Here is a 19,399-nt window from a genome sequence, read left to right as displayed (position 1 = left end):
GCTGCCTATGGGTGGGGGGCAGACTCACTGGTGGCACCACCCTCTGGCTCTTCAGCTGAGGGCCACGCCCAGTGCTGCGTGCATGTGTGTGCAGGGCCCATGTCACGCACCCAGTGATGCCAGGGTTGTTCCGCACTCAGGAGGCTGCACGGACCAGCTCCGGCCTCAGTCCCATGCGGGAGGGTCCTCCAAACCCAAGGCCCAAGGTGCCTCCTGACGTGGCCAGGCGGATGCGGGCAGGAATGGCGAACCCCAGCCCTTATCCTGGACGGCTCTCTGTCCTGCGCCCCTGCGCACCATCAGCAAAGCTTGGAGGCAACTTTGCCAGGCTCTGTCTTGCTCCCTGAGAGCCTAGCTCACCGGTCACCTTAGGAGGCCCATTGACCCCGCGCCTGGGACTCCCAAGACTTTGCAGTAACAGCCAAGCACACCTGGTCCATCGCCACGTAAGGTCCACCCCCAGGCCGAGCCCACACAGCCGCGGGACCAAGGCCCCGCCTCCAGCATACCCGCCCCTCACATACCCATGCACACTTGCACACACCCACGCTCCACCCGCACCCCTGCCCACGTCCTTGCCCCACTCACATCTTGCACACATCCTACCCTGCACACACTCATGCGCCCACACACGTCCACACCGCGTCCACGTCCTAAGCTCCATGCCCTGGCTCACCCTGCACACGACCCGACACGGGTCCATGCCCGCCTACACCCACCCCTCCACGCCCCACCCTCCACGCCCCCACATGCCAGGCCTGCCCCGCACAGGCGCCCATACGTGTCCGTGCCCGCCCACCCTCTGCACGCCACGCCCCGTAACGCCCCGCCCACCCCCCCACCCCCCCCACCCCGCCTCAGAGGCTGGGACCGCAGCGCTGTCCCCCATCAGCTTTATTTGTCACTGCCTGGGGGTTCTCACTACCTGGGGGCCATAGACCGGGAAGGGGAAGGGGCTGGAATGTCCCACGTAGATGTGGGGTAGCGTCGGGCGTCGGAGATCGGGTCTGAACCCGCGTTCAGCTGAACAAGACAGGATGGCTCCCCAGGGAATGTCACGATCACGTGCGCGTACATGGGTTTGTAAACGCGCCTCGTCCCTTGCCCGGCAGCTAGAAGGGTGGCAGTGCGAAAACATCCATAGCAAGGAACACATGCACCGTGGGCCCACTCTCAGTAAAGGACCCTGAGCCTGGGGCGGAGCTGCTCGTGCCATGGGGGGGAGGGAATGCGTCGGAGCACGCGCTTGTGCCGGAAAGCAAGGAAGTGCAAACCGGCGCGCACACGCCGGCGCGCGCAGCAATGCACAGAAGTACGCACGTGCGCACACTCAGGGCGCCCACACACGCTCTCATGCACACGTGTGCAGACACGTGCGCCCACGCCCTCAGCCCCTGCACATGCACACACACGCCCTCCACATCCGCACACGCGCGCGCACACACAGGCAGGCACGTGCACACACACGCCCGCACATGCACACACTCGCCCGCATCCACATGCGTGCACACACAGGCAGGCACGTGCACACACACGCCCGCACATGCACACACACGCCCGCACCCACACGCACCCACAGAGGCAGGCACATGCACACACACGCCCGCACATGCACACACTCGCCCGCACCCACATGCGTGCACACACAGGCAGGCACGTGCACACACACACCTGCACATGCACACACACGCCTGCACCCACACGCACCCACAGAGGCAGGCACATGCACACACACGCCCGCACATGCACACACTCGCCCGCACCCACATGCGTGCACACACAGGCAGGCACATGCACACACAGACCCGTACATGCACACACAGGCTCGCACATGCCCACGCGTGCACAGGCAGGCACATGCACACACGCCCGCACATGCACACACACGCCTGCACCCACACGCACCCAAAGGCAGGCACTTGCACACACACGCACACACACAGGCAGGCACTTGCACACACACACCAGCACACGCACACACACAGGCAGGCACTTGCACACACACATACCCAGAGGCAGGCACGTGCACACACACGCCCGCACCCACATGCGTGCACACACACAGGCAGGCACATGCGCACACACGCGTGCACACACAGGCAGGCACGTGCACACACACCCACACGTGCACACACACGCTCGCACATGCCGACGCGTGCACACACAGGCAGGCATGTGCACACACATGCCCGCACACACGTGTGCACACACAGGCAGGCACGTGCACACACCTGCCCGCACACACGTGTGCACACACAGGCAGGCACGTGCACACACCCACACGTGCACACACACGCCCGCACCCACACGCACCCAGAGGCAGGCATATGCACACACACGCCCGCACATGCCCACGCACGTCCACACAGGCAGGCACTTGCACACACACGCACCCAGAGGCAGGCACGTGCACACACACGCCCGCACCCACACAGGCAGGCACGTGCACACACACGTGCCCACACATGCCCGCACATGCACACACACGCCTGCACCCACACGCACCCACACTGGCAGGCACGTGCGCACACACGCCCGCACACACGCGTGCACACACACGCCTGCACCCACACAGGCAGGCACGTGCACACACACGCACCCAGAGGCGGGCTCGTGCACACACACGCCCGCACATGCACACACACGCCTGCACCCACACGCACCCACACAGGCAGGCACGTGCACACACACGCACCCACACAGGCAGGCACGTGCACACACACGCCCGCACATGCACACACACGCCTGCACCCACACGGGCAGGCACGTGCACACACACCAGCACATGCACACACGCGTGCACACACGGGCAGGCACGTGCACACACACACTCACACGTGCACACACACGCACGCCCACAGTGAGGGATATGGCAGCGCACCGCAGAAGCGCCCTGTGTCTGAAGCCACGTCTATTTGGCTAATAGTGGAGTAATGCAGTATTACAGACTGGGTTAGTTATAGAGTCCGACCCAAAGCGTAAAACAAATGAGTCCATACTGATATACACGGTTACATGAACGAAAGTGGAAGCAAAGGGAACCCTAAAGAGTGTATGCAGCCCCCACCGCCTAGCTCCCGGTTCCTCAGGACGGCCCCTCCAGAGAGCCCGCGCAGCAAGGAGGGAGCATCCAGGCTGGCAGAAGTCCCAGCCTAGGGGCGCCCAGGGGGCTCGGCCGGTTGGGCGTCTGCCTGCGCCTTTGACCCCGGGGTCCTGGGATTGAGCCCTGTGTTGGGCTCCCTCTCCCTCTGCCTACTTGTGCTCTGTCAAATAAATGAATGAATTTCCAAGAAAACGGAAGTCCCCAGGCTGGTGAGAAAGCTGGCTTGCAGCACAGCCACCCCCCGCCCCCCGGCAATGGGGACACCGCAGGAAAGCGTTATGGGAGACTCCTCGCTCCACGGGTACCTGACATCAACACAGCCAGGGGGTCAGCACAGGTGAGCGGAGGACGGGGACAGGAGAGTGCACAGGGAGACCCTGGGGCACCTGGAGGAGTTGTGAGGATAAACGCTCCGATGTCGATGTTCGATGTTCGGGGTGGAAGGGCTCCAGGAGAGGACACAGGGGAGCAGGAGGACTATGTGCAAGTGTGGGCTTTTGTTACCGAGAAGGGGCCCGGATGATGTGAAGAGCGCTGCTGGGGAGCGGGGGTGGCTTCCCTGCCCCGGCACGGGGGTCCTCCTGTCTGGCAGGTACTTCTCCGGAGGTTGCAACGTGGAGCAGGGACTTTGGCTGATGACTCCTGCTGAGCCACAGGCCCCAGGGAGGCCCCTGACCCCCAGGAGGGGTGAAGGGCTGACCCAAGGCTGTCCAGTGCTGCCAGTAGGAGGCCAGTGGGGCTCGGCCACTGGGTGGGGGTGGGGTGGGGGTAGGGGTGCTGGTTTGCAGGGACCTAAGCTCCGTTCAGATGGCAGCTCCCCCAAAGCTCGGTCAGAGCAAGTGTGGGTGGGATCGCTCTCAGCGGGATCCAGGATCCGGGAGGGGGAAGCAAGGGCCTTGGCGGGGGGGGGGGGGGGGGGGGGGCGGCCAGACTGCCGGGAGGAGGGTGGTGGGCTCTGGCAGGCAGCAGGATGGCCTGCATCCATGAGTGGCCTCTGCACTTGAGCTCCTCTCACGCCTGCAGGGGTCTGAACAAAGGTCCTGGGAGCGGAGGGGTGTGCAGGGGGTGAGGGCCAGGGCCTGCCCAGCCATTTCCTTCCCATCCCTGGCCTGGCTTCCTCCCAGGAGCCCCTCCAGGGCAGGCGGAGCTTCCTCCCACTGAGGTGGGGCTGCCAGGCAGGCCCCCCCAGAATGCTCAGCTCACCAAATCTGCAAGGGACCCTGCCCTGGGAACCTCAGGGCACCGCTAGGTTCTCTGGCAGAACCTAGCAGCTGAGGCAGCCTCTTGCCCTTCCTAAGCACGCCCAGCACTGGGTGGCCCCTCATCCACACATGAGCGCCTACAAGCACCCCAAGGTCAGCTTGGGCCTGAACTTTAAGAGCTCAGAGCCCAGGGCCTGACCCGGCCACGGGACTCCCCCAAGGTCTCCCTCTGTTGGCTCTACGGGTGTCCCCTGTCCTGCCCCGGGCCCCTGGACCGCCACCCTGGGGGCCTCAGTCGGGCTCCACCGGGACCACCTGGCCCAGAGCAGAGGCGGCCCAGTCCTCCAACCCCAGGCGTGGAGGGCACCCTGCCACTGCCATCTGCCCCACGTGGCTCCCGAGCACACTGGTCTCGCGCTTGGTGGACAGGGGCTGCCCCCAGGCTCCCCACTGCCTCCCCTCTCCAGTCCCCTCCTGCTCCACACTCAGCCTGTGGGTTCTGCCCCAGGGAGCCCCCACCCTCACAGGGTCCACGTACAGACCCCAGCACTCGCACGTGTGCACAATGCACCCCCCCACCCTCACTCACACACAAGCCCCCTCCCACCACACGGGTGCTCAGCAGGGGCAGGATGAGCCGGGGAGGTTGGCTGGGCCGGCAAACCGCTCCCCCCTGCAGTCCCTCTGCGTCCAGTGAGGGTGCTCGTCCCGCAGGGGCCAGGTCTGGGGAGGGCGTCGCAGCGGCTCCTGGGGCTGCCGTGACAGGAAGCCCGGGAGCCCTGGCATGGGGATGGCTGGGACCTGCGAGAGCACCCTACCACCACCCGCAGGGGCCTCCACCCCTCCCAAAGTGCCGCCACCCTGCCCAGACCCCACGCCCCACAGCAGTCTGGCACCATGCCCGGGGCCGTGGCCGCCCGCCCACTCACTCACCACATCTGTGGCACGCTGGGGGCCGCTCCTGGACAACAGGGGTCTGGTCTGCTCCCGGTGACCCCTGGGGCCCAGACCTGAGGACCTGCGGTCTAGCAGGCGCCCCCGAGGACTTACGGGAAGGAGCCCCAGGCCAGCTCAGGAGCGCTGTGCTGGGCACGCAGGTGTACCCACCCCGGTGTGTCGGCCACGTGTGCGGGGTAGGCCTCCCCAGCCTCCCACAGGGCCAGAACCGTCTGAGGCCCAGCCTCTGGACACACTGCAGCTGGCTGGCCGGACCGGCCCAGCTGAGGAGCCCCAGCTGCTGGGGAAGGTCCCCGGTGCACCCCCTTCCCTTCCCGCTCACCAGCTGGCCTGAGCAGCCCTGGGGCCCCACCTCCCCCACCATGCCATTTTGTCCCCTGAGAACGGAGGGTGGTCCAGCCAGGCACGGTACCTGGTGTCCCCCGAGTGCGTCTCCTGAGCCCGAGACCCCGGGCCCACAGACAGGGTGCGTGACGTCTGTCCCCACACGGCTGCCCACGCCTGGTCCCCTGGACAGCGCCCTACCTTTTCCAGGCCAGGAAATGGGAGTCCCTGAGCCCTTCCACCTGCCAGCCGGATGGACACTGTCCCTCGCAGGGTGTGTGCCTGGCCGAGTCCTGGGCCTGACCCAGGGCCACCTCTCACCACCAAGCACAATGCGGGGGGAGGGCCTTCAAGGGCTCCATTGTTCCCCCCAAGGCCTGGGGTCTGAATTCCCGATTGTCCCTGGGGCTGGACAGGGCCCAGAGAGGAAGGGGGCCTCCCCTCCACACCCCCCTCCCTCCGCACATCAGTCTGGCCCCGCCTCACCTGCCTTCTGGCCTGGGGGCGGGGGGATGCCCAGTAACCCTCTGCCGGCTGATGTGGCCGGCCTGCATCCAGGCCAGGCTCCCACCTACCCTTGTGCATGCATCTGGGCTTTGGGACAGCGCCCAGCCTGTCTACTTCTGCCTGGGTCCCACCACAGGAGCATGGCCCGGGCACGGACCAGAGCTGAGGGACAGCCCCTCTCCGACCCTCCAGTGTCCTTCCCTGGAACACGGGGACCGGACCGGGCTCAGGGGACCATGCACAAGACAGAGGACAGCACTCGGCACAATGCAGGGGTTTGGCCTCCCTCCCGGTCAGCAGTGGCTGTCCCTGAGCCAGCATGGCCCAGGGTAGGGACGAGCAGGAAGTGAGGGGGCTCCAGCAGGATGAGCTCCGGGTCCTTCTCCCCATACAAGGCTTCATGGCACCTCCACGAGCCAGTGGGAGAGGCAGCTGTTGTCCAGCAGGCTCATCCACGCCGCCCGGGGCCCCAGCTCAGCTGCAGGCCAAGGGTCTCCCTGGTGTGAAGACGGGGCAGAGGGAGCCCCAGCAAGTAGAACCCAGGGAGTCTGGCGGGCCGCCGGGAGCGGGGATCCACTGTGGAGGTGTGCACGGCCCCTGTCCCCAGTGCCCTGCCCAGAACAGAGGCCATGGGCTCACGGACACTGCTGCCCAGCAGTTCTTTATTACACCCCGGCACAGCTCCCACGACAGAGGAGTAAAGGGAGGCCAGGGTCCTCTGGCCGCGGCAGTCTGGGCACTAGCCGAGGCGAGCGCAGTCCCCACCGGGGAGCACGCAGCTGGTGGTCCTGCTCAGGAGCGGCTGGTCCGCTGAGCCTTCTTGATTTCCTGCCGTGGACAGAGAAGGAGGGTCTCAGCCAGTGTGGGCTGACGGCCACGCGGCCTACCCAGCCCCTGCTCCCATGTGCAACACAGGGCTGAGTCCCGCCCCCTGCGGAGCCCACCTCGGCCAGAGCCTCCTCCAGGGCCCGAAAGGCCACGTCCAGATTGTCGTTGACGATGACCAGGTCAAACAGGCCCTGCTCCTTGCCTGGGGTGGGGGGACAGGGTCAGTGCAGGCTCTGGGGGTCCTCCACGGGAGGGGATCCTGCTGCTGGGGGACCCGTGCTGGCTGAGGAGACGGGGGGACACCCGGCGGCCAGGGCCCACACTCACTGCTCTCCAGGTCAGCCCGAGCGGCCGCCAGCCGCTTGGCCAGGCTCTCCTCTGTCTCCGTGTTCCGCAGCCTCAGCCGCTGCTCCTGAAACACGCAGGAGGGTCAGCGTCCCTGGGGTCGCCCGCATCCTGCCCCAGGGCGCCCCCGACGTCCAGCGAGGGCGGCTGCACCCCTGCCCCAGGGCGCCCCCCACCTGACGTCCAGCGAGGACTGCTGCACCCCTGCCCCACCCCCCTCCACGTCCAGCGAGGGCGGCTGCACCCCTGCCCCGGCCCCCCAGCTTCGGCCCAGCGCCCCCACCAGCACGTCCAGCGAGGGCGGCTGCACAAAGATGTAGATGGGCCGCAGGTCCGTCTTCTTGATGTTCCGCACACCCTGCAGGTCCACGTCCAGCACGCAGATGCGGTTCATGGCCTGCACGGCCCGCACGGCGGCTTTGCTGGAGGACAGAGGAGCAGGAACCGCTCAGTGGGGCTGCCTGGGCCCAGCAGCCCCCCAAGGCCTCAAAGGGCCTCCGCAGGACCATCGCTGCCCATGCCCTGGGCTCCTGCCTCCCCCACTGGCCTGCGCTGGGCGTGGGCCCGGCCAGAACGTCCACAAGAACATACCCGGACCCCAGCTTCTCGTCCCCCTTTCTGCAGCATCTGCGTGCTGGGCCCTCTGATGGGCCGAGGGTGGCTGTGGTTAGTGGCACGAGGGCCCTGGCAGTCACTGCGCCTGCCCAACAGCCCCAGTGACCCCTCTGGGGCCCCCCCTCCCACCCAGCTGCACCCAGGGCCTGGGGTGCAGCAAGATAGACCTCGTGGGGTCTCTGCTTCACCCTCGCCAGGCGGCTCAGGGACAGGCTGCTCAGAGGCATGCCTGGGCCCGCCTGCCCACGACCCTGCTCGGGGCCTGCCAGCCAGGTAGGAAGAGCGGGCAGAGACCCTGTGGACGGGGGGGCACTCCCATGCCCGCCCAGGGGCTGCAGGAAGGCAGGCCGCAGTTCAGCCTGTGCACCTAGGGGACCCGGATTCCCCGAGTCCTCTCTGTGCACCGTCCCCAGGGACCTGCGGTTCCCACAGAGGCCTGGCCAGGGGCACACAGGTGGCCGGGAGGAGGCAGCCCGGAGGGCCCCAACGGCTGCCCCGTCTCGACCCGACGTGGTGGGCACCTTAGAGAACCCACACAAGACGCCCTGCCTGGGTCTAGCCAAAGGGGAAGGCCCTGGGAGGGAGGGGAGGTGCCCAGGGTGGCCCACCTAGTCCCATACAGGTTCCCCGAGAACTCGGCGTGCTCGATGAAGTCGCCCGCGGCGATGTCCCTCTGCATCACCTCCCTGGTCACGAAGTAGTAATCTGCAAGGACAGCTATCTGAGGCCTGCCCACGGCCCAAGCCCCAGGGCGCTCGGGGACCAAACGTGGCCAGAGTCCGCTTCCCCGTGGACCTGTCAGCCCCACCGAACAGAGAACCCACGTACAGCACTTTCTCACATCATCCCTGTCACGAGAGCCAGAAAACCACGGGCTTCCTGGGGGATGCTATGGGGGCTGATCCCGTGGACACTACAGAGGAAGCCTGGAGTCAACCACACACGCTCGCATGGGTCAGGAAAGATGCCCCGCGGCGACCTCACTCCGTCTCCACCCGAGCGCCAGCACGCTGCCCACCCTGCAGACGGGCACCCAGATGCCGAGGCCCAGCTCACCTTTGCCATTCTCTTCTCCAGGCCGCGGGTCCCTCGTGGTGTCTAGGAACAAGTGCCTGGGATCGACCTGGGACACCTGGACCCCCACACCCCACCCACGCCTCCCCCGCGGGCCAGGCTCTGCCCATGTGTGGGGCGCTGCAGGTCAGGGTCAGCGGCGTGGGGACCGTCCCCCATGTGTGTGGGTGTGGGGGGCTGCAGGTCAGGGTCAGCGCATGGGGACCCTTCCCCGTCTGTGTGGGTGTGGGGGGGCTGCAGGTCAGGGTCAGCGCATGGGGATCCTCCCCCGTCTGTGTGGGTCAGCAGGGGCCTGGCCCCACCCCTGCATGGCTGAAACCCCCCGCCACACCCCCACCGCAGCCTGGGCCTCACGGGACACGCTGAAGCCGAAGACGCTGCCATGCTCCTGCAAGAGTCTCTTCAGCAGGGTGCTCTTCCCGGCCCCTGATGGTCCACTCAGGACCACCGGCCTCGGTCCTGACATCCCTGTGGGCGAGGGAGACAGACGTCAGCGAGGCCATGCCGGGGCGCAGCCTCCAAGAGCCCTGGACTAGAACCCGCTCCGGCCGCACCGTGCGGCTCCCGGCTGTCCAGCCCTGGACTGCAGCTCCTGGCTGCACGCGGGGCCCCAGGCTGATCTCACAACAGCGCCGGGACGTGGGGCTGACCCCACAGGACCACAGCGCGCTCAGCCCTCTGCTCGCCGGGCCCCGGGAAGCCGGCAGGTGGCCGGCCCGCAGCACAGGGCTCGGACAGCTGCCCCCGGAGCAGAGGGCCCTCCAGAGGACCCCGGCCCCACCAGCTCGCACCCACCCGACCACCCCCAGCTCGCCCCCACGCCCCACCTCCTGGCAGGGTGCAGCTCTGTGATCAGCCCGAGGTTGCTCTGCAAGAGCTGGAGCTCACCCCTGCCTGCCCCCCGCCCCCTGAGCACTAAATCCCTCCCGAGGCAGCCGCCGGGGACAAGGAGCAAAGGCTGCTCCTCGCCCTGCCACCACCCAGCCACGGGGCGTCCCACGTGAGGAGAACCGGCACCGACGGTGGGGACAGAGGGAGGCCTGGGAGGGTGTGCGGCCAGCCGCAGCTGCTCCTTCCTGGGGCTGGCCCTGCAGGGCTCCATCTGGGGGCCCCCGGCGGGCCGGCAGACTCCCCGGGGCTGCCCTGGGTCCCGGCCTGGGGCCACCTGCTCCCTAATCCTCGATGTAGGCCAGCACGGTAATCTGGCTCAAGCACGGCTATTCTGAGGCCGCCACGCCATCCGTACACGCCCTGGAAGGACCGCAAGCAGGAGGCATCCCCTGCCAAAGACACACGAGAGGGGCCGGGCACCACACGCTGAGCGTCACCTCCCGCGACCCCTCTGCCAGGTGTCCGGTTCAAGGACGCATCCTCCTACCAGCAGCGGTGTCCCGGCTTTCCCGCGCTCGGGGCCCAACTTGGAGCGCCCGCCTCCAGGACAGAAGGACCTAGAGGGATTCCCCACCAAGGACTGCACGAAGAGGCACCTGTGTCCCAGAGGCCGTGGGCACCCTGGAGCCCCCAACTGTAAACTCCCCAGCGGTTCCTGCCTGCGCCCCGTACCTGTGGGCAGGGCCAGACCTCCATCAGCTCCGACATGTGGAGACGGCAAACCTACCGGGAAATACACGTCTCCGGTGAGGGCCGCACACCGCTAACGGAAGTCCCAGTGCCCGACACCCTCCGGCGCGGGGCGGGCCACGCAGGTCTGACCGCCGCCTCCCGCCCAAACGTCCAGAGCCCCGCCCTCCCAAGCCCACCAGCCACCGGGAGCGCCGCAGTGAGCAGCAGGTGCGTGCTCAGGATCCCCGCCCTGCCCGCCTTCTCCCATGGGCAGCAGACCACCCCCGTGCTCAAGGCCTACAACACTGATAAGGTGGGGTAGGGGCCACCCGCCTGGCATCATCTTGCGGGGGTGGGAGACGCCTGGCCATCTTGGGCCCTGCCAAGGGCGCTGAGTCCTCCCTCGAGTGGTGCCCGCAGAGCCCAAGGCTGGCTCAGCCAGACACAAACGGAGGCTCACACAGACCACACCAGGGCAGCCTAGTCTTGCGTCCAGTGGCCACGGCGGCAGAGTCCTGACCAAACCCACCTTCGACAGGAGCACACCCAACACGGGCTGGAGCTCCAGGCCTCCAAGCCCCGGCAATGCGCAAGCGGGCCCTCTCCTAAAACACGACAGGTGGGCCCGGGCCGAAAAGGCTGGTCATGCCCGCCCCCAAAAGAGGCGTGTGGGGGACATGTCCTAGCTACGCGACCCGCCGGGAGCCTGGCTGGAAGTGGGACACCCACAGAACAGCCGACATCTTCTCACTTCCCCTCCCCAGTGGTGCAGGGCCCGTCTTCCTTGAGAGGAAGCCGGGCCCTCTGAGACCGTGGACGACTCCAGCAGGGTGGGCGGGCCAGGGGCATAAGAGCTCCAGAGCAGGAAGAAGCTCAGGCCCTCCGAGGGGGGCCAGCCTTGCTCTCACACAGGGGAAACCGAGGCCCAGCACAGGCAGGGCCAGGGAGGGACCTGGGGCCAGAGTCCAGAGGCGTCCGCCCCCACACCAGCGCTCCCAGCAGCTCACCCTCTCGACTGCACCTTTCCTCCTGGACACGGGGGTCATACGCTTCCAGCCCCAGTCGCACCACAACGCCCCCTCCCTTCCCGCTCCTCTTCATGAACGCGTTTCTCGGCTACACCCAAAACGGCACAGACCAGAAAGTAACAGTTGAGACAAAGAAACAAAGTCTGGGTGCGGTCAAAAAGAAACAGACGGTGTGTGTTCACCCGCGGAACTCCCAGGAGCCCGCCCATGAACTGCCGCAGCCGCGGCTCCAGCCAGGGCGAGGGCGTGGTCAACGCGAGGATCACCTCCACCAGGCCTGGCAGCGACCCGGGGTGCGAGGGGGCCTGCTGTGTGGAGCGGTGAGTGGCTGTTCAGCCGGGGGGCAGGGGGCAGAGGAAACCACAGGCATCCCAGAGCCCTGCTGGGTCCCTGCTGACCCGTCAGGGGCCGGGCGGTGTCTGCGGGACACGAGACCCCTGCAAAGGCCACGCTGGGGAACCATGCTGCCCAGGAGCCCTCACAGGGGACTGGGGGATCTCCGCCTCCCTCCTCCCATCCCCGTGGGCCCCACGCTGGCCACAGGGCCCCACCTCCATCCCCGACGAGAAGGACCAGTGACAGCGGGTGAGGCGGCACTGGTACCTGGATGAACGAAGCGCGCTCCCTCTCGCTGTTCTCAAAACAACGTCCGATTACATCAGCCGGCCAGAGTCCAGCAGCCCAGACTGACGTCTCTGGTCCTGAAAAGCTCAGCTCCACCAAGGACGCCCACAAGCCCGAAAGGAGAGCCGCCCACACCCTATCGTTGGGCAAGAACTTGTATCTGTACCACCTGGTAGCGCTGGTCAGCAGGGCAGACCGGGACCCCGCAGTCAACCCGGGCAGACAGGGCCCCTCGGGGCGGGGAGAGCTCGGAAGACCAGCTCCACCCCTGCAGGACCCCGCAGTCATCCCGGGCAGACAGGGCCCCTCGGGGCGGGGAGAGCTCAGAGGACCAGCTCCGCCCCTGCAGGACCCCGCAGTCATCCCGGGCAGACAGGGCCCCTCGGGGCAGGGACAGCTCGGAGGACCAGCTCCACCGCTGCAGGACCCCGCAACCACCCTGGGACGAGCGGGGAGAGCTCAGAGGACCAGCTCCACCCCTGCAGGACCCCGCAGCCACCCCAGGGACCGGAGAGGACCCCCCAACCCGGGGCAGGGAGAGCTCGGAGGACCAGCTCTGCCCCTGCAGGACCCCGCAGCCACCCCGGGGACGGGAGGGGGGCCCTTGGGGCAGGGAGAGCTCGGAGGACCAGCTCTGCCCCTGCAGGACCCCGCAGCCACCCCGGGGACGGGAAGGGGGCCCTCGGGGCGGGGAGAGCTCGGAGGACCAGCTCCACCGCTGCAGGACCCCGCAGCCACCCCGGGACGGGCAGGGAGAGCTCAGAGGACCAGCTCCGCCCCTGCAGGACCCCGCAGCCACCCTGGGGACGGGAGGGGACTCCCCCCCCCCCCCCCGGGGCAGGGAGAGCTCGGAGGACCAGCTCCACTGCTGCAGGACCCCGCAGCCACCCCGGGACGGGCGGGGAGAGCTCAGAGGACCAGCTCCGCCCCTGCAGGACCCCGCAGTCATCCCGGGCAGACAGGGCCCCTCGGGGCGGGGAGAGCTCAGAGGACCAGCTCTGCCCCTGCAGGACCCGCAGCCACCCCGGGGACGGGGCGGACCACGCAGTCATCCCGGGACGGGAGGGGAACCCCCGGGGCGGGGAGAGCTCGGAGGACCAGCTCCGCCCCTGCAGGACCCCGCAGTCATCCCGGGCAGACAGGGCCCCTCGGGGCGGGGAGAGCTCAGAGGACCAGCTCTGCCCCTGCAGGACCCGCAGCCACCCCGGGGACGGGGCGGACCACGCAGTCATCCCGGGACGGGAGGGGAACCCCCGGGGCGGGGAGAGCTCGGAGGACCAGCTCCGCCCCTGCAGGACCCGCAGCCACCCCGGGGACAGAGGGGGGCCCTCGGGGCGGGGAGAGCTCAGAGAACCAGCTCCACCCCTGCAGGACCCCGCAGTCATCCCAGGACGGGAGGGGACCCCCCGGGGCAGGGAGAGCTCGGAGGACCAGCTCCGCCCCTGCAGGACCCCGCAGCCACCCCGGGGACGGGAGGGGGCCCCTCGGGGCGGGGACAGCTCGGAGGACCAGCTCCACCCCTGCAGGACCCCACAGTCATCCCGGGACGGGAGGGGACCCCCGGGACGGGGAGAGCTCGGAGGACCAGCTCCGCCCCTGCAGGACCCCGCAGCCACCCCGGGGACGGGAGGGGACCCCTCGGGGCGGGGAGAGCTCAGAGAACCAGCTCCGCCCCTGCAGGACCCGCAGCCACCCCGGGGACGGGAGGGGACCCCTCGGGGCGGGGAGAGCTCAGAGAACCAGCTCCACCCCTGCAGGACCCCGCAGTCATCCCGGGACGGGAGGGGACCCCCGGGGCGGGGAGAGCTCGGAGGACCAGCTCCACCGCTGCAGGACCCGGCAGCCACCCCGGGACGGGCGGGGAGAGCTCAGAGGACCAGCTCCGCCCCTGCAGGACCCCGCAGCCACCCCGGGGACGGGAGGGGACCCCTCGGGGCGGGGAGAACTCAGAGAACCAGCTCCGCCCCTGCAGGACCCGCAGCCACCCCGGGGACGGAAGGGGGGCCCTGGGGCGGGGAGAGCTCGGAGGACCGCCTGCCCTCCGGGTGGGGACTGAAGCCCACCCAAAAGCTGCACCAGCAGGACGGCTTCCCTGCTCTCGTCTCTGCTTCCCTCCGTGAGCTCAGAGAAGGCACCGCACGCGCGCAGGGGCCTCGCATCTCCCGGAGCTTCCGGCGGTGCGCGCGGCCCCCATGGGGGAGCGCGGTCGGGCCGCTTCCCCTCTCTGCCCCTCCGCACCCCGCAGGCCCCACACGGGCATCCGGCGCGTAGTCGTCCGGCCGCGCGGGCTCGCGTGCCGGTAGAAGCCGCCGCTACACCTCGAGGACCAGCCAGGGGCAGCGGCTTGTAAGTCGCCCAAGCAAGAAGCGCGAGCACCGCAGACACGCACACGCACCCAGGGCGGCCCTGTCCACGTGAGGGCGCACGGCCCCGCTCCCGCGACGAGCCACCCCGCCGGCCAGGCCCCGGACGGCGCTCCGGGAACACCGGGGCTGCGAGGGGCACGACCCCGGTTCAACGACCGCGCCACGCGAGCCCCAGGCCGGGAGCCTCGGCCTCCGCCCCCCGGGAGGCCCCGCCACTCACCGTCCGAGAGGACCCGGCCCAAGGCGGCGGCCGCCAGCCCGGCCAGCGGGCGTCGCAGCATGAAGGGCGCCGCCGCCGCCGCCGCCGCCGCCGCCGCGGCCCGCGGGGCTACGTCACAGCGCCGCGCCCGCCCCGCCCGCGGAGGGTACGTCATGGAGCCGCGCCGGCCCGCCACCGTCGGAAGAGGTGCGCGTCATAGCACGGCGCCGGCCTCGCCCCGCCCCCCAGGCTGTCGTCAGTGCCGCGCGACGCAGCGCTCGCCGATGACGTCGCGGCGGTGCCCCTGGAGGACGGGGCGCTGGGTCGGCCGTGACCGTGTGCTCGGCGCCGGTCCCTTCCCGTCCCGTCTGGCCAGCGGCGGCCGGGACCCTGGCACTCGACGTTGCTCCGGAGCTCAAGCAGGAGGGCAGGTGGGTGCCGGAAGGCGCGGCGTCGCGGGGCGGGAAGGGCTCTCCCCGATGGGTGGGCCGGGCTCCGCCGCCAGCCGCCGGCCCTCGGGGCGACGGGATGGGGCGCATCGGCTTGCTTGTCTCCCAGCCTCTCGTTTTCCCGCCGGATCGCTTCTGGAGGCGGAGGGAGGCCTGCGGATCCCCTGCCCACGCAGACGGGGGCCCTGGCCGGGAGGGCTCTCTTCCTGGGCTCCGAATGTCCGACGTCTCGCGCAGGCGTTCGGCGTTCAGCGTCCCGGCTCGTCGCGGCGCAGACCTCAGCGCAGACGCCTTCCGGGTTCCCGGCGCTTAGTAGCGGTGGCCTTGAGTCTCGGCGGACACCGCTGTATGTTGTGGGAAGTAGGTGACCTTGGGAAGCCCCACCGTGTACGGTACACTGCGTCCTGGAGCGGCTTCCCGGACTCCGGAACCCGCTAGAAAGGGTCTGGCCCGGCTGCAGGCTTCCTGACGCAGAGGCTTGGGCGTCCGGCACTCGGAACCCTTCCGTAGACGACTCCAGCGCCACGTCGGGGCCGACAGCCTGACAGGGTGCCGGGAGGGAGTGGCGGAGACGCACTTGGGTCTGTGGCTTCTTCCTGCCTGGGGTTCGATGAAGGTCAGTTAGGTGGAAAACCCTGTCTTTTGAAAAGATGTCTTATTTCCTTGCCCAGCAGGTCGCACGCTAGGCCAGCAGCTGACCCCGAGGCTCCACGTGCCACAGGGGCCCTCAGGAGGAATGGCCACCATGGGCAGGCTGCTTGGGTAAGCAGGGGCTTCCCAGCCCCTGGGGACTGCTGTCATGGGCCATCTAAGGGGAGCTTTCCTAGCCGGTGTGTTTTTCTGGAGAACAGGTACAAGCAGGTGCGTGCAGATGGCTGGATGCTCTATGGCAGGTGTCGAGGGAGGAATGAGGTACGAGCAGGTGCGGATGGATGGATGAATGCTGTGGTAGGTGTCGAGGGAGGAAGGAGGTATGAGCAGGTGCGGTGGATGGATGGATGCTATGGCACGTGTCAGGGAGGGATGAGGAACGAGCAGGTGCGGATGGATGGATGAATGCTGTGGTAGGTGTCGAAGGAGGAAGGAGGTACGAGCAGGTGCGGTGGATGGATGGATGCTATGGCAGGTGTCAGGGAGGGATGAGGAACGAGCAGGTGCGGATGGATGGATGAATGCTGTGGCAGGTGTCGAGGGAGGAAGGAGGTACGAGCAGGTGCAGACGGATGGATGGGTGCTGTGGCAGCTGTCGAGGGAGGAATGAGGTACGAGCAGGTGCGGTGGATGGATGAATGCTGTGGCAGGTGTCGAGGGAGGAAGGTACAAGCAGGTGCGGATGGATGGATGGATGCTATGGCAGGTGTCAGGGAGGGATGAGGAACGAGCAGGTGCGGATGGATGGATGAATGCTGTGGCAGGTGTCGAGGGAGGAATGAGGTACGAGCAGGTGCGGTGGATGGATGGATGCTGTGGCAGGTGTCGAGGGAGGAAGGAGGTACGAGCAGGTGCAGACGGATGGATGGGTGCTGTGGCAGCTGTCGAGGGAGGAATGAGGTACGAGCAGGTGCGGTGGATGGATGGATGCTGTGGCAGGTGTCGAGGGAGGAATGGAAGCAGTTTGTGAGTACTTAGCACCAAACACGTGGTGGTGGTGACGTTCCTGTTCAGATCCTGCAGCCCAGCCTGGCTCTGGGTCCTTGGAGAAGGCCATGCCTTCCGGCTCTTCCCCCTGGAACTGCCCCCTTCCTGCCCTTCCCTCACCCCCTGGCCTCCTCGAGATGAGAAGTATGGTGTGATCGCAGCGTTGACAGAGAAGTAAGGAGAGCAGGCTTCTAGTGGGTTCTGTGGAATCTGGGGGAGAGGGATGGGGCACCTGAATCTGTGGGTCATTGTGAAACTAGGCAAGGGACTCTGGCTGCAACGTTCCCTGTAGGGCCCTTGTCCTAAGAAAGTTCATGTTAGAATTGCTGTTCTTGAGGGAGCATCCACTCTCAAGGGTCACTTCCAGTCCTAATCGGACAACCCACGGTTCTCAGGGGTGGCTGTGTCCTGAGCTCCCTGGCGCCGCTCCTCCCCTGCCCGCCTGACTGCAGGCTTCCCTGGCCGGAGTTTACCACCTGTCTCCTCTGTGCCATCTCCGAGACTCCAATGGCTGGGACTGGGGTCTTTTGTCAGAATTGCCTGAGGGTCCAGTTAAGGCTCTGGGACTTCCCAGCAAACAGGATGTGTTTTTGCCACTGGGGCAGTAGGGTCTAGTGGAGGAGACGCACCCTCACTCAGCCTGAGGGGCTGCTGGGAAGTACAGGGCGTGGTGGGAACGCCCCCCCGAGGCAGGTACTGCTGGGTTGGGGCTGTGCTTTTGCAGAGCACTCAGCCAGGCGGCCTTGTGGACGGAGAGGTCCTGAGAGCATGGGGACGCGGCTGGAGCCAAAGTGGGGACCAGGTGGGAGGCCACAGGGATGGTTTGGGCTGGACGCCGGTGCTCGCATAGTGGCAAGGCACGTGGGGGGTGCCTGAAAGAGCACCGGGCAAGCCCCACAGCTCGGGGAGGAATTCTGCCGTGTGACAGCCTGGGGTCTGAATCCAAGTTTGCATGAGAGCCGGGCTGGAAGGGACACTGGGGGTCACGCGGCCCGGGAGATGGCGCACACGGGGCTTCCTCTGTCCTCCCGTCACCTCAGCGCACACGCCCTGCTGTGTGCAGGAAGGCCAGGTGTCGGCCACGCTCAGAAACCAGGTGGACTGCAGGTGTCTTGGTCTGTTCACACTGCCCTAACAGAATGCCACAGGCCGGGCGGCCTCCTCTCCAGGGTTCTGGAGGCTGGAAGTCTGAGCTCAGGGTGCCGGCAGACTGGGGTTCTGCTGAGGCCTGTCTTCCTGGCTCTGAGTCTTCACAGTGGAGTTCTGCTCTCTGGCTCTTAGAAGGGCACCAGTCCCACCACGGGGGCCCTCATGACCTCACGTGATCCTCCTCATCTCCTACCGGCCCCATGCCTGGTGTCATCCCATGGAGGCTGGGCTTCGATGTGTGAATCTGGGGGAGACAGAGGTCCCGGCCCTAGGACTGGGTGTAGGTTCCCCTGGAAGTCTGTTCCGGGCCTGACGCTCGTGCGTCCGGCTCCTGAGCTGTGCAGCGACAGCGCCCTGAGCCCACTGGGGTCCCAGCTGCTGACTCTGCCTGCACTCGTCTGAAAGCCTCCTGCACTGGGCCCAGCAGTCTCCTGCATGCGGCAGGAGCTGGGGACCATGCCCCGCTCGGCGTGCATCACCACGTGCCCCCAGGGGGGCTGGGCGGCCTGGGCCAGCAGCAGCCACTGACTGGAGCGTGTGTCTGTCTGCAGCCTGCTGCGGCAGCATGTGCTGACGGGGTCTGCTCCGGCGCGCCGCGGCCTGCACACGTCCTCCCGGCAGGCTGACAGCAGCAGGGCCTGGCTCACGCGTGTGCACCGACAGGCCTATGCACGCCTCTACCCCGTGCTCCTGGTCAAGCAGGACGGCTCCACCGTCCACATCCGCTATCGGGAACCACGACGAGTGCTGGAGGTATGCCCCTCCCTGCGCTCCCTGGGGTACAGGTCTTGGCGGGCTGGCCCCTAGCAGCCGCTCCTCCCGGGGCTTACGGGCTCACTCGGCATCTGCGCGGCTCGAAGGGGGAGGGAGGGCGAGCCATGAACTGGAACTGCAGAATGAGGAGAGGGGAACGGAGGGTGCAGTCCCCTCCGCGGGGCAGGACCGGACAGCAGCTGTGTGTCGAATGAGCGTCAGTGCTGGGGAAACAAGCAGAAAAGTTTGCTTAAGGGTTGTGAGCTTTGACGGGAGACAAAACCTAGCAGAAGGTAAACACCCCCAACTGCGGAGAACGAGGTGAAGGGACACGGACAAGGCCCCGGGCCCTCTGAGCAAACGGTGGGCACGCTCCTCCCCGCAGATGCCCGTGGACCTGGACACCCTGTCCCCAGAGGAGAGGCGGACGCGGCTCCGGAAACGCGAGACCCAGCTCCAAAAGAAAAAGGAGGAGAAGCCGGAGCTCAGTGATGACTTTGACGAGGAGCGGTACAAGCGGTTTTGGACAAAAAAGTGACCTGCCTGGAAGCTGCCCTGGGTGGGGAGGGTGTGTCTTTAAATGGTGTGTTCACAAAGCCGTCTCCACGGGGCCTTTCCTTCTGGTGACCAGGCCAACCGGGTGGCCCGGAATTGGCTGGGGCCTGGTGTTGGCAC

At 67.5% G+C, this 19,399-nt stretch overlaps 2 protein-coding genes across 16 annotated transcripts; one reads left to right on the top strand and one right to left on the bottom strand.

Annotated features, from left to right (window-relative positions):
- Positions 1-6,741: 6,741 nt before the first annotated feature.
- Positions 6,742-14,885, bottom strand: GUK1 (guanylate kinase 1). Of its 2 annotated transcripts, none has more exons than XM_064595672.1 (9): positions 14,757-14,885; positions 10,519-10,569; positions 9,310-9,423; positions 8,938-8,979; positions 8,490-8,586; positions 7,550-7,688; positions 7,249-7,333; positions 7,038-7,123; positions 6,742-6,921 (listed from the first exon to the last, which is right to left on the bottom strand). In XM_064595672.1, exons 1-9 carry the CDS (start codon positions 14,815-14,817, stop codon positions 6,886-6,888), a joined length of 711 nt encoding a protein of 236 aa, XP_064451742.1. In that variant the 5' UTR covers positions 14,818-14,885; the 3' UTR covers positions 6,742-6,885. The 2 variants fall into 2 exon arrangements, with proteins under 2 accessions (XP_064451742.1, XP_045745915.1); XM_045889959.3 differs by lacking the exon at positions 14,757-14,885 and adding an exon at positions 11,526-12,037.
- Positions 14,816-19,320, top strand: MRPL55 (mitochondrial ribosomal protein L55). 14 transcript variants are annotated; one of them, XM_045871066.3, is made up of 6 exons: positions 14,816-15,166; positions 15,422-15,530; positions 15,859-15,946; positions 16,850-16,996; positions 18,523-18,724; positions 19,110-19,320. In XM_045871066.3, the coding sequence occupies exons 1-6, from the start codon at positions 14,816-14,818 to the stop codon at positions 19,260-19,262; spliced, it is 1,050 nt and encodes a 349-aa protein (XP_045727022.2). In that variant the 3' UTR covers positions 19,263-19,320. The 14 variants fall into 14 exon arrangements, with proteins under 14 accessions (XP_045727022.2, XP_045727021.2, XP_054362657.2 ...); XM_045871065.3 differs by having other exon boundaries at positions 15,856-15,946; XM_045871068.3 differs by having other exon boundaries at positions 15,132-15,166; positions 15,422-15,544.
- Positions 19,321-19,399: the final 79 nt, after the last annotated feature.

This window comes from Mirounga angustirostris, unplaced genomic scaffold (genome assembly GCF_029215605.1).
Source record: "Mirounga angustirostris isolate CCGP_5_RB_7025 unplaced genomic scaffold, mMirAng1.0.hap1 SCAF_7, whole genome shotgun sequence".
NCBI classification, from domain to species: Eukaryota; Metazoa; Chordata; class Mammalia; order Carnivora; family Phocidae; genus Mirounga; species Mirounga angustirostris.
The sequence above is the reverse complement of the archived record's forward strand: the minus strand, read 5'-3'. Positions and strand labels throughout refer to the sequence as shown.